Genomic DNA, 11294 nt, shown 5'->3' on the forward strand with positions numbered 1-11294 from the left:
TGCCACTCTAGTAGAAGTAAAAGGTCGTGATTGGTTAGATACAAAAAGAGCCATCGTGAAAGTTTTTAACGAGATGGGCAAACCAATTGAAATCAAAGCTGACAAAGATTCAGCTTTTATGTGCGCAGCATTGCAACCATGGCTGAATGCGGAAAACGTCAAAATTGAGATCACTTCCAGCAAAAATGGAATATCTGACGTTGAAAGATTTCATAAAACAATAAATGAAAAATTAAGAATAATATCTAGCGAGGATAATCCAGAAGATAAATTCACAAAGTTTGAATTAATCCTTTATACTTATAATCACAAAACTAAACATAATACAACGAATAGGACACCAGCCGATATATTCATTTATGCAGGCACACACGACTATGATACACAATTTAACAAAGTGAATAAAATCACTCAATTGAATAAAAATCGTATAAACTATGAGATAGATACCCGCTATAAACAGTCACCTCTAGTTTCATTTATGCAGGCACACCCGACTATGACACACAATTGAACAAAGTGAATAAAATCACTCAATTGAATAAAAATCGTATAAACTATGAGATAGATACCCGCTATAAACAGTCACCTCTAGTTAAGTCGAAAGTAACGAACCATTTTAAAAGGACAGGCGAAATTAGACAGGTAGACGAAAACCATTATGAAGAAAAGAATAGGGGTAGAAAAATTACTCCCTATAAATCAAAATTCAAAAAGAAAAAGAAAACTAATAATAGTAAATACAATAATTACAGAGAATCGGAAGATAATAACGGGAATAAAGAACCGCAACCTGATTAGATCAATGATCATCCTCATGTTCGCGATTCTATTGACAAATGGGCAAAACGTCGAAATAAACCCAATAAAATTCCCCGTACGGATATCTTATATTCAATACTGGAACAATAAACATACCAATTAATTACGAATATCACTACCTTGCAGTAAACATAACAAAAACTGAGGAAACTTATGCAAGCCTATTAGAAAAGGCTAACAATTTCAAAGAAGTAATTCAAATACAATATTTAGTAGATAAGTTCACAAGGGAAATAAACGGGCTGAAAATAGCCAAACACAGTAAAAGAGTACCAACATTCATTTCGATTTCGTTTACGCCATTTTTCTAGAGCTTTTTGTTTTTTCGCAAATTTTTTTTCGGGTGAGTTGTAATAGAGTTGCTGAAATTTGGCATTGTATTTATGGCTAAGACATGGGGCATACCATACATCTGACCCACACCCACATTTCATTAGATTCCCGCCCAGCCCTGCCCTGCCCTGCCCCTGTCAGCCAAAGGGGAGCGCTGCGCTGTGATAAATGTGATAATAAATATTCGAGTTGTTTCTTTGAGTGTTATAATTTAGTGTTGATTAGTTTGCGCAAATAAGAGTTATTGATTCAATTTCAATTAAAAGGATATGAATGTTGAGCCTTAGCGCCAGATCAGATCCAATCCGATCCGTAACCGTAACCGTCACCGTCGCCGTAACCGTAGCCGTAACCCACCGCAGTGGCAGTGGAGTGTCGCCCACAAACAAAAGACTTGAGCAACGAACTTGTTTTTTAGGTGTGCAACATTTTTGGCACCTTTTTGCATTGATATGCCCGGATTATTAATGATGCCTAATGAGTGGGTTGGACCGCAAAGCGCTGCAACTGCAACTGGCACTGCCACTGCCACAGAAACTGCCCCTCGTACCTCCTACCTTTACCTTGCAGCGAGAGAGAGGCAATCATGTGTCATTTGTATGGACTTCTAGGGACATGCAATTTGGACTCGAGCGTTTATTAACTTATTTTCGTATGGGTAAGAGCAGTTTAGCTTTGCCTTAAGTGTCGATAGAGTGGAGTGGAGCCTCTACAAGGGCACCGAGAGCTGCCAGCGCAGACGACGGTCCTGGGGCGACTGGTAGCCGGAACTGGAACTAGAGTGCCTCGAACGGATCGTGGGGGAAGCTGGAAGGGAACAACATTGAGTAAGCAGTACAGCTAACAGACTGATGAAACTCACATAGAACAGAGACAGAGATTACAAACTATAGCAACATAACATGGAAATACAAGACACTGGACGTGAGCTCTAGGAAGCCTGATCGGAATGGTTGTGGGACAGCTGACGCATGGTGAAGGTGGTTTCTGCGGGACAAAACGGCGACAACACATTAGGGAGAAAAGTTACAGGTGTATCGGCCGGCATTCTATACCTGGTGTGCGGAAGCCCTCCTGGATCTTGTAGATCTCGTTCAGCTCACGAGCGCTGCACAGGGGCGTGTCCACCTGAGTGGTCTCGTTGAAGCGACCATAGTCGATCTCATAAGCCTGCAGATCCTTGTTGTACAGCACTACAGGATCGAAACGGTGGCCCCACAGGATCTCGGTGTTGATATAACTCGATCTGGCCTGGGTGGACTGGCCCGTCGACTCCACCGTCCCCTCGAGTATGACCACAATCTCGAACCTATCCTGCAGCATGTCAGTAGCATTCAGATTATACAGCGGCGAATTCTCGTCGATCTTGTGCTCGATGATCAGATGAAGAACAAATCAGAGCCCGAGTCGTCGCTGCCGATTTCAAGCTCCGTGAAGTACTGCGTCATCACCTCGCCCTCCTTGGTGCTCTTCGTGCGAATCAGCTGGGCTCTGACGGCGGCGCCGATGATGTGGGACTTCCGCATGTCACCCACCCGGAACATCAGCGATAGGCAGCCGTCGCGCTGGCAGATGACGGCCTGCTTGGAGAATAACAGCGTCTGGGCGCGCTGCTTTGCCCGGGTCATCTTGGCAAAGACCATGCCCGCCATGAAGGCCGAGGACATCACGCCATAGATGGACTGGAAGCACATCATGAATATGGCCTCGGGACACTCGGGAGAAGTGGTCCGCACGCCGTAGCCAATTGTGTGCTGCGTCTCAATGGAGAACAAAAAGCAGGAGGTGAAGCCATCAATGGCCGACACACAAGGCGCCCATCCAGACTCCTCTGGGAAATGCAAAATGTTGTGATAATCTCTAATTAAGATCGATGGAGGTTTCGGTTCCTTCACTCACCTTGATTGTCCGGCATGTGCAGCTCCTCCAGATCCCCGTGTGTGTAGATGATCAGCCACCAGATGAGCGCAAAGAACAACCACGAGAGTATGAAGCTCAGCGCAAAGGCTAGCAGCGTCCACCGCCACTGCCAGTCCACCATCGTTGTGTACATGTCCTGCAGAAAACGGACCCGCCTTCTCTGAAGGTGCTTCTGCACCACATTGCAGTCACCGTTCTTGAACACGGCCCTTCTGCGCACTCGCCGCATGCTTCCAGGGCGAAAATTGCGAGATCTGTTGTAGGGAAAAGCAAAGATCGATCAAAAAATGCAACTGTTTTCCCTGACTTCACAGGGAAGGACGATTTTGGATAATGCGACGAAATAACATGCGAAAACCTGTTATCAGAAAACTATGGATACTTTTTATTGCCAAGCTCAAAAGTATGCACCATTTAATGCTTAAGCTCTGTAGAATACATCGGAGAATACATGTAAAATTGTTCCCTGACTGAGTGGCTTGCATCAAAATTATTGGAAAAATAAATTGATTTGTTCCGAAAACTACAAAAAAATGGGCATTCGACTCGGAATACACTGTGTCTCTACACAAGGGTCACATATATTATTCGTATGCCAAAAACGATTTTATACATATACTATTCTCGTATTGAGTGATTTTATTGTCTGACTGACAAAGTTGATTCGGCCTCAACTTAGAGCCGAAATAAATAAACAAAAAAATACATAAAGTTTGCTAATCGAAAATGGTACTTTTTCTAAAAGTTTCATTAATTTTTTCCCAATTTTAGGAAAATTACATAGAATTGAATCGGCATACTTGAGGGATATTCAAGCTCAGATAAATTTCAAGTGAAGACCTCTTCCTGATCTAGAGTTTATTTTGTAGAGAATTTCAATGCCATTTGCTGTCCATGATTTATTCAAGTGACATCTAGAATTAGATGCCCAGACATCGTCTGTTTAATTTGTGTAAATTAAGTGTGCACATTTGCACTCGCTTCATTTGGACAGAGCCCGCGAGAATTGCATCTTATTAACAATGCCAATGTCGGAAGGCGACCAGATCAGAACCAGACCCAGAACCAGAGAAATCGTAGTCTATCTCCTCCGATAACTGGCTTAATTGCAGCTCACCCACAAAGTGCCTGATTTATTGTGTCTACTTATTGCCACAAGTTGTCACTATGCGATTTAATAGGGCAGGCTGCCCGTGCCTGTCCGCTCTGGGCAATTGCAACACCCACATGTGATGGCAACGCTCAACTGCAAATTGTATTAACCCCCCCATTGACACTCGAAGTCAAAGCCAGAGACAGAGCCGATTAATTGGCATTGTGCCGGTTGCACTAGCAGTCGTTAATCGAATTTAACGCTCGGTTAGAGGAATATACATATGTATGTCAGTAGTTCTGTAAGATGATTCATTATCGCGCTGTGTGGCTTCTTGATTGTTTTCTTTACGCTGAACCGCCAACGCAGTACCCGAAAAATCTCTAAAGCTGCCGACACTTGATAGGCAAGGAAGTGAATGAGAGATGGGAAATGAGCCCCAGTGGGAAACCCTCAGCCAAAGCGTTTAGCGAGTGACAAATGTGAGAACAAATCACCGAGATTTAGGAGAGACAGTGTATAATTCGCCCCTAGCCCTGCCCCTAAATCAAACAGAATGCAATCTGCAGTGAGGAATGTATAACAAAAAGAGACTGTGGGCGGAACAAGATAAATTACAACCGCAAACGGAGAGGAACACTCTGCTAATCAGCTAGACAAAACAACCCATGAGATGCGACAACGTGACACGCAGTCACAACAGCCTAGAGGCACAGTCCCATTGATTGTCGGCAAGTTCAAGTTGAATGTCAGACCGCTTGACGAGCTAATTACTGTCCGGAAAGACATACTCTACAGACGGAACGGAACGTTTCTTTAGACAATTATCATAATTAGATATGCGCACCCCTTGGCCAACGAGTGGCTAGATCCTTTGAGGGTCTCGTAATAGACTCCAGCCTGGGAGGGCGTGTGCGAGATGCCCCTCATGTACTGACGCTTCCACTCTTTCATGTGGGCGAAGGTCTCCTCCTGGTCACCGCCAGCATTACCGACTATGGTCTCGGCATCGGCAGGATCGTGCAGGACCTGGACATCGCTAAGCGGCACCTGCATATTGAAAGACTGACTGCTGACTCTGACTGCTGACTTATGACGTTCTGACTTCGCGCAACCACACTCGACTGAACTTCCTCGCCACACGCTTCCAGCCAGGCCAACATCAGGGCGCCCTAGAGTTGGCTGATCCAATTAGAGACCCTCTAACTAATGCTCAACTATTGACTGAGCTACTTAGACTAGGCAAATACCCGTCGGCCCCTCAAACTCAGACTCACCTGCAGCTCGGCTGGCGCTGAAATGCCTTGCCATTTGGGGCTACTCCATAGAAGCTCGCGGGGCGATTGGGCACTATGGTGATGGGATACGATTGCGGATTGCTGATCACACTGTCCAGGGAATCGGGATCGGCCTCAATGCCCCTCTTCAACGGCTGGGTGGCCTTCTCGTTGCCATTTGTTGGTGTTGTCGCTGGAGTGGCTGTTGCTGCTGGGGCAGCCGAGTGGCTCGAGAAATTGAAGCGCATCTGTGGGATGTCGGTTGGAGGAGTCGCTTGAGTTACTTTTTCAATTAAATTTATTTAAGTACGAGTATGTACGAGTACGAGTATCAGTATCTCCCCGAGTGGGCAAACAGAAACTTGTGATAAGTGCAAGGCAGGTGCGAGAAATGTCAGCTGATTCTGATCAGATTTTTGCGGATGTTGTAAGCGTAAACAAGAGATGAACGTAACAGAAATGAGAATCACTGAGCAGAAATCAGGGATTACAGTCTTTTTCTGCACTATTTACAAAATCAAACATGAGAATACCATAACTGAATACCTTAACAAAGCACCATGCAAATTGAATTGAAATTAGCTGGCTAGGCACGTTTCAGCTTAAATAATTGTAGCACCTTTTTATGAGCAAACGAAATGTTCAATTAATTGACACCTTTAAGCCTATCATTTGTTTGATGTTAGATGGCCTTTTTTTATGCTAAAGACCTCCAACATTCATATAACTGTGGCCCGGTATCGATTCAACTAGAGCGACGAATCGGTCACACTCGAAACAGATATAATTTAACGATCTCTGCAGAATGGGATTCGCTTTGTTTCAACGCCGCGCGTCTGGTCGGGAATGAGGCGAGCCCCAGAGATCACAGGGCACACAACATACAACACACTGCGGACAGAGACAACAGAAGCTGCGACCACGACCGACACCAGAAACAGCGATGACAGCAACAACGACTGCGACTGCGACACCGAGAGAGATCCGCAAGTCAGTCCAATGGATTAAATGACGGCCGACTGCCGACTGCCGCCTGCCGCCGACAGCAAGAAAATTTTTCAAACTAAACAAAAGTTGTGAACAGAAAGCGGTGCTGTAAATGAGCTCGCTTACACTCACACATGTCAGACAAGAGAAGTACACAAACAGACACAATGACACTTTTCACATTGCAGATTGGCGATGCTCACAGCCACAGATACAGATACAGATACGTTTACAGATAGAGCCGACAGATAAAACTGACGGCTGCTCTGCCACGGAATAAGTTCAATTGAAATGATTCGTAAATTGAAAACGAAGCGGAAGATAAGCGTGATAAGCTCTCCTTATCTGAATTTTAAGAGTGGATGTCACTGGAGAGAGAAGAAATGAGGAGGCAGGCGACCTTGAGGCGCAATGTGCAGGGGGTGGCGTACACGTAATATTTAGTATGCGCTGCGCTGATTAATATCTGTGATTGCTGCAATCGCAAACAAATGAATGAGTATAAATATATCACTCACTATGTACTCCCTATTTTCTTAAGATTTTACTCCAACATCCAAGCAACTCCGTTCGATTGTCGCCTTCGAGTACAAGGTGGCGTATACGTAATGTTTGTATGAATCTCTGTTTAAGCGAGATTCTTTTCCTCCGACCTTTGCCTGCATTGTGCGAATACTGGTATCACTTAATAAGGCTCGTAAATTATATAGAAGTGTACGCTCGAATACAGAGAATCACGGTGTGAACAAAAGTTATGCGTAATTAATTTTGAAAGCGTTTCACCAATTAAAATTTGACACCCAGAACATAAATCATTGACCATTGAGCAACGTTTGAACATTGTTCTTAGCCACGTTTCAATGTTATTAGAGCACATTTATAAAGATTTGGAATACTTTTTTGTTTATCTTTCAGAATCTGTTATGCTGCCACTGAGCATAAAGGGGTGCTGGAAAATCTCAGCAGAAGTGAGTCGCAAGATTGGATCCTTTACCAGCAGCGCGTCGATCAGACTCTTGGCATCCTCGCTGATACAGTCCTTGAGATCCAAAGGAAACTGGTACTCACTAACCACAGCATCGTTGCAGATATCACGAATATCCGTGTAGCCCTTGCCGAAGGGGTGCTGAATGAACAACATACAAAAGAGAGTGACACCAAAGGACCAGGTATCCACCCGGTAGTCGTATTTACAGCCAAGAATTATCTCGGGAGCTATGTACCTTGCAGTTCCGACAAAGCCGTTCATCGCTCCGTCCTCGAAATAGGTAGCCGCTCCAAAATCTGCGATCTTAGCAACTAAAACACCGGCAGCGAAACTTAGGAGCAGGTTATCGGGTTTTATGTCGCGATGGATGATTCCATTGGCGTGTATGTAGGTCAGCCCACAGGCGACGTCTCTCATGACCCTGTGGACTGTGGGCTCGGGAATCCTGCCTTGGCGAGCCCTCATATCTTGCACACTGCAGGCCATGCACTCGATCACAAAAAATGTGTACGGGTACCCCGGCCTGTGAACGGTGAAAATTAGATCAACGACGTTCGGATGGGTCTGCAGCTTGCGCATGATCTCCACTTCTTTGTACTTGGCATCACGATTGAGCATGTACTTCTCGTTCACCACCTTGACAATGCATCTCCGGACTTCGTTCGTCTTGGGCTTAGCCAAGCAGATAGCGGTCGTTTGGCTATTCACTAACCTGAAGCGTTCATCAATGTAGATCGCAACGGAGTCGGGAAGGACCTTTGGCATCGTTTCATTAGAGGCCTTCCGACTGTTAATCCAGCGTGGTATCGCTGTCCGCAGCCGTCCAAAATGTCTACTCACAGAGTAGTCCATTTCGATGAACCTCTCGTACCGGCAGCAGCAGACGACGATGTCCCCATCCAAAAAGGAATCCAGAAAGGTAATCGGAGTGCCATTAGTGCGCCATATGTGTTCGATGCCCGATCGGAGCACGACATGTGAGTGCAGGACGCGGGTTACGTCCTCCAAGAGTATGCCAAAATCTTTGTATTTGCATGGGGACACAGAGAGCATGACGCCTCGGAAGAATGGATCCCCATTTCGGAGAAAACAGACACGGACCGTCTTCATGGTTCCCAATCGATTGACCACTGCCAATGCCTTCGTAGAGTCCATCTTGTAAAATTTTAAATAAAAGAAAATTTCATTTGTTTGTTTGTTTGTGTGTTTGGTGTATAATGAACTGACTCTTGAAACACTTCCGAAATGTCACCAGCCCGTGATCCAAAATGCTAGCCTGCTCGGTTTCTATGCGGTAGTGCTTTTTTCAATTCTCTTCCGTCATGCCCATCATGTCCATGCCCATGGCCGTGTCTAGGGGAGGTGGCTTGTGTGCGGGGTCACAATGATAACCGTGTGGCTCATTTATGAGACAGACTCGAGCTGGGTTTCTGGATGTCCGGAAACAATTTGTGGCTCTCAACGAGAAATTTCTTGCCCTTGAATCACAGTTTCTTGGGCTCAAACTCTTGAGCGAATCGCCTAGACGGAAAATTCCGCATAATGATACCAATCTCTTGCAACCTAATCCGATTGGTACGCCTGCCTCCCACCTTCATCCATCGGAAGCATTTGCTAATCCGTGTGGTCATGCCTCGCCGTTATCTGTAAATCCGCCAACGGTGGCTCCGGTGTTCTTTACACCGAGCAATTTGCTTCCTTCGAGCATCCAAGTTCCCAACAGCATCAATCCCATCCCTGCAGTTTCTGCTGCCGTCACTTCTGACGTGGTGAGTGCTCCTAGTGCGGGTGTGTTGGTTGCTGGTGATGTCTTGCCAATTCCTGCTCCAGCCGTTGCTGCCAATTCTTCTGCCACAGGACCGAGATCTCTTTTAGGAGTTGCTCCACCATCTCCATCTCGCTCGGGACTTCAACTTAGAGCAGTGGTCCCTCGGAAAGCAATATTTGTTTCTCGTCTTATTCCTGAGGCTACAACGGAGGATGTTAAACAACATCTTTCCTCTAAACTTAACACTTCGCCTGATGATATAGTTGTGACTAAATTTACATTAAAACATAAGCGCAACATATCATCCTTTAAAATTCTTCTCCCTGTTTCTTTACTATCCAGTTCTCTAGAACCGTCAATACGGCCTGAGCATACAATTATTCATGAGTTCCTTCTCAAAGATTCAAACTCGAGTCCAAAAATTACCGAACCGGCTCCAAAAAACTGATGTACCATTTTTCCATGCACTATCAGAACGTTCGCAGTTTGTTGGGCAAATTGCGTCAAATTCATACTAATAGTGCGTCCATACGCGATGCCATCGCGTTTACCGAAACCTGGCTTAACTCTTCTGTCAATGATCATGAAATTTTCGTTGATGTTACACTATTTATAGAATGGACCGCCCATCTTTTGCAGGTGGGGTTCTGATTGCAGTTAAATCTGTTTTCTCATCTGAGTTATTCCCATTCAATAACATCCATGGAATTGAATTTGTTGCAGTCGAAGTTCGTGTTGGCTCGGCATTTTTCTATTTAACCTGCTCCTACATTCCTCCCAGGTCTGATGCTGAGCTTTACTTACACCACCTCTCAGCAATTAATACTGTCGTATCTGCATTAGGGTGCAATGATCGAATTATTGTCATGGGGGACTTTAACCTCCCATTTCTTTCTTGGCTGCCTTGTAATGACGCTAACCTGTTGTTTCCCAATTGCCATAATGACTTTATCAATGGGCTAACGGATATTTCCCTTGTCCAAATTAATGCCATTAAAAACATTAGGGACAGACTTCTTGACCTCGTTTTTGTTAACGATGGTTCTCTTGCTACGGTATCTAGAGCAAGCCCAATATCTCTCCCTGAAGATCCTTACCATCCAACTTTGTTGATATCACTGGAGTGTACACAATCTGGAGGTGCTGACAGTTCCATGGCTCCTTGTCACATAAAGTGTTTTCGCAAAACAAACTTTATCGATTTAGATCTACATCTCTCGCGTGTTGATTGGTCGTTTCTTTATTCATTACCGAACATAGATGCAACTGTTAACTCGTTTTATAGTTCTATTTACTCCGCCCTTAATACGTTTGTTCCAGATATCACTGTACCTGTATCGTCCAAGCCTCCCTGGTTCTCCAAGTATTTGTCATACTTAAAAAATAATAAATCCCGGCTCTATAAAAAGTACCAGAAGTCGGGCTCCACGTTGGCCTTAGCTCTATACTCCTCCGCTCGCTCTCTGTTCCTTGCCGTCAATAGTCAGTGTTATAATCATTACCTTTCACAATGTAGTAGTAACTTTCGTAGTGATCCTAAAAAATTCTATTCGTTCGTTAACTCTTAGCGCAAGTCAAACGTTTTCCCTCCGTCCCTTCATTACCAGAACAAAACAAAAGCTTCTGCTGTTGGTATTGCAAATTTATTCGCTAACTTTTTCCAAACAACGTACTCGTCTCATATTTACAACGCATCCACTCCGTATCCGTACCAGCTACCTCAAGCTAACAGCATTTTTCTGCCCTTTTTCGAGGAAAGCGTTGTTCTGGAAGGTTTGTCATCTATGGACATATCGTTTTCTGCGGGTCCAGATAAGGTACCAAGTTGCATCTTAAAACACTGTGCCCAGTCCCTTTGCAAACCCTTGACCTTTCTCTTCAACCTCTCCTTGGAACAGTCTTGTCTCCCAGTAATTTGGAATGAGTCCTACATCATTCCGCTTCACAAAAAAGGTTCAAGATCAAACATTGAAAACTATCGTGGTATCGCAAAGCTTTCCGCCATCCCGAAGCTTCTTGAGTTCCTGGTCACCCGGCAACTGCAACATCTTTGTTGCAGCTTGATATCTCCGTCGCAACACGGTTTTTTCAGACATCGTTCAACAT

The 11294-nt window shown here is 44.7% G+C and overlaps 2 protein-coding genes across 2 annotated transcripts; both read right to left on the minus strand.

Annotated features, from left to right (window-relative positions):
• Positions 1-1771: 1771 nt before the first annotated feature.
• LOC108157213 (G protein-activated inward rectifier potassium channel 3) lies at positions 1772-5302 on the minus strand. Its single transcript, XM_033387542.1, is given in 6 exon segments — positions 1772-1962; positions 2018-2142; positions 2211-2537; positions 2540-2986; positions 3055-3329; positions 5016-5302. Coding segments are annotated over 5 exon segments (1314 nt in total). The 5' UTR covers positions 5225-5302; the 3' UTR covers positions 1772-1962; positions 2018-2086.
• Positions 5303-7336: 2034 nt separating this feature from the next.
• On the minus strand, positions 7337-8575 carry LOC117186097 (serine/threonine-protein kinase zyg-8-like). The gene has a single exon (XM_033386194.1). The coding sequence runs from the start codon at positions 8573-8575 to the stop codon at positions 7337-7339; it is 1239 nt and encodes a 412-aa protein (XP_033242085.1).
• Between the last annotated feature and the right edge of the window lie 2719 nt (positions 8576-11294).

The sequence above is a fragment of the Drosophila miranda genome, chromosome XR, assembly GCF_003369915.1.
Source record: "Drosophila miranda strain MSH22 chromosome XR, D.miranda_PacBio2.1, whole genome shotgun sequence".
NCBI lineage: Eukaryota > Metazoa > Arthropoda > Insecta > Diptera > Drosophilidae > Drosophila > Drosophila miranda.

Bases quoted from the DNA above. Each gene is read 5' to 3' on its own strand.
- LOC117186097 (XM_033386194.1), bottom strand. From the start codon at position 8,575: ATGGACTCTACGAAGGCATTGGCAGTGGTCAATCGATTGGGAACCATG.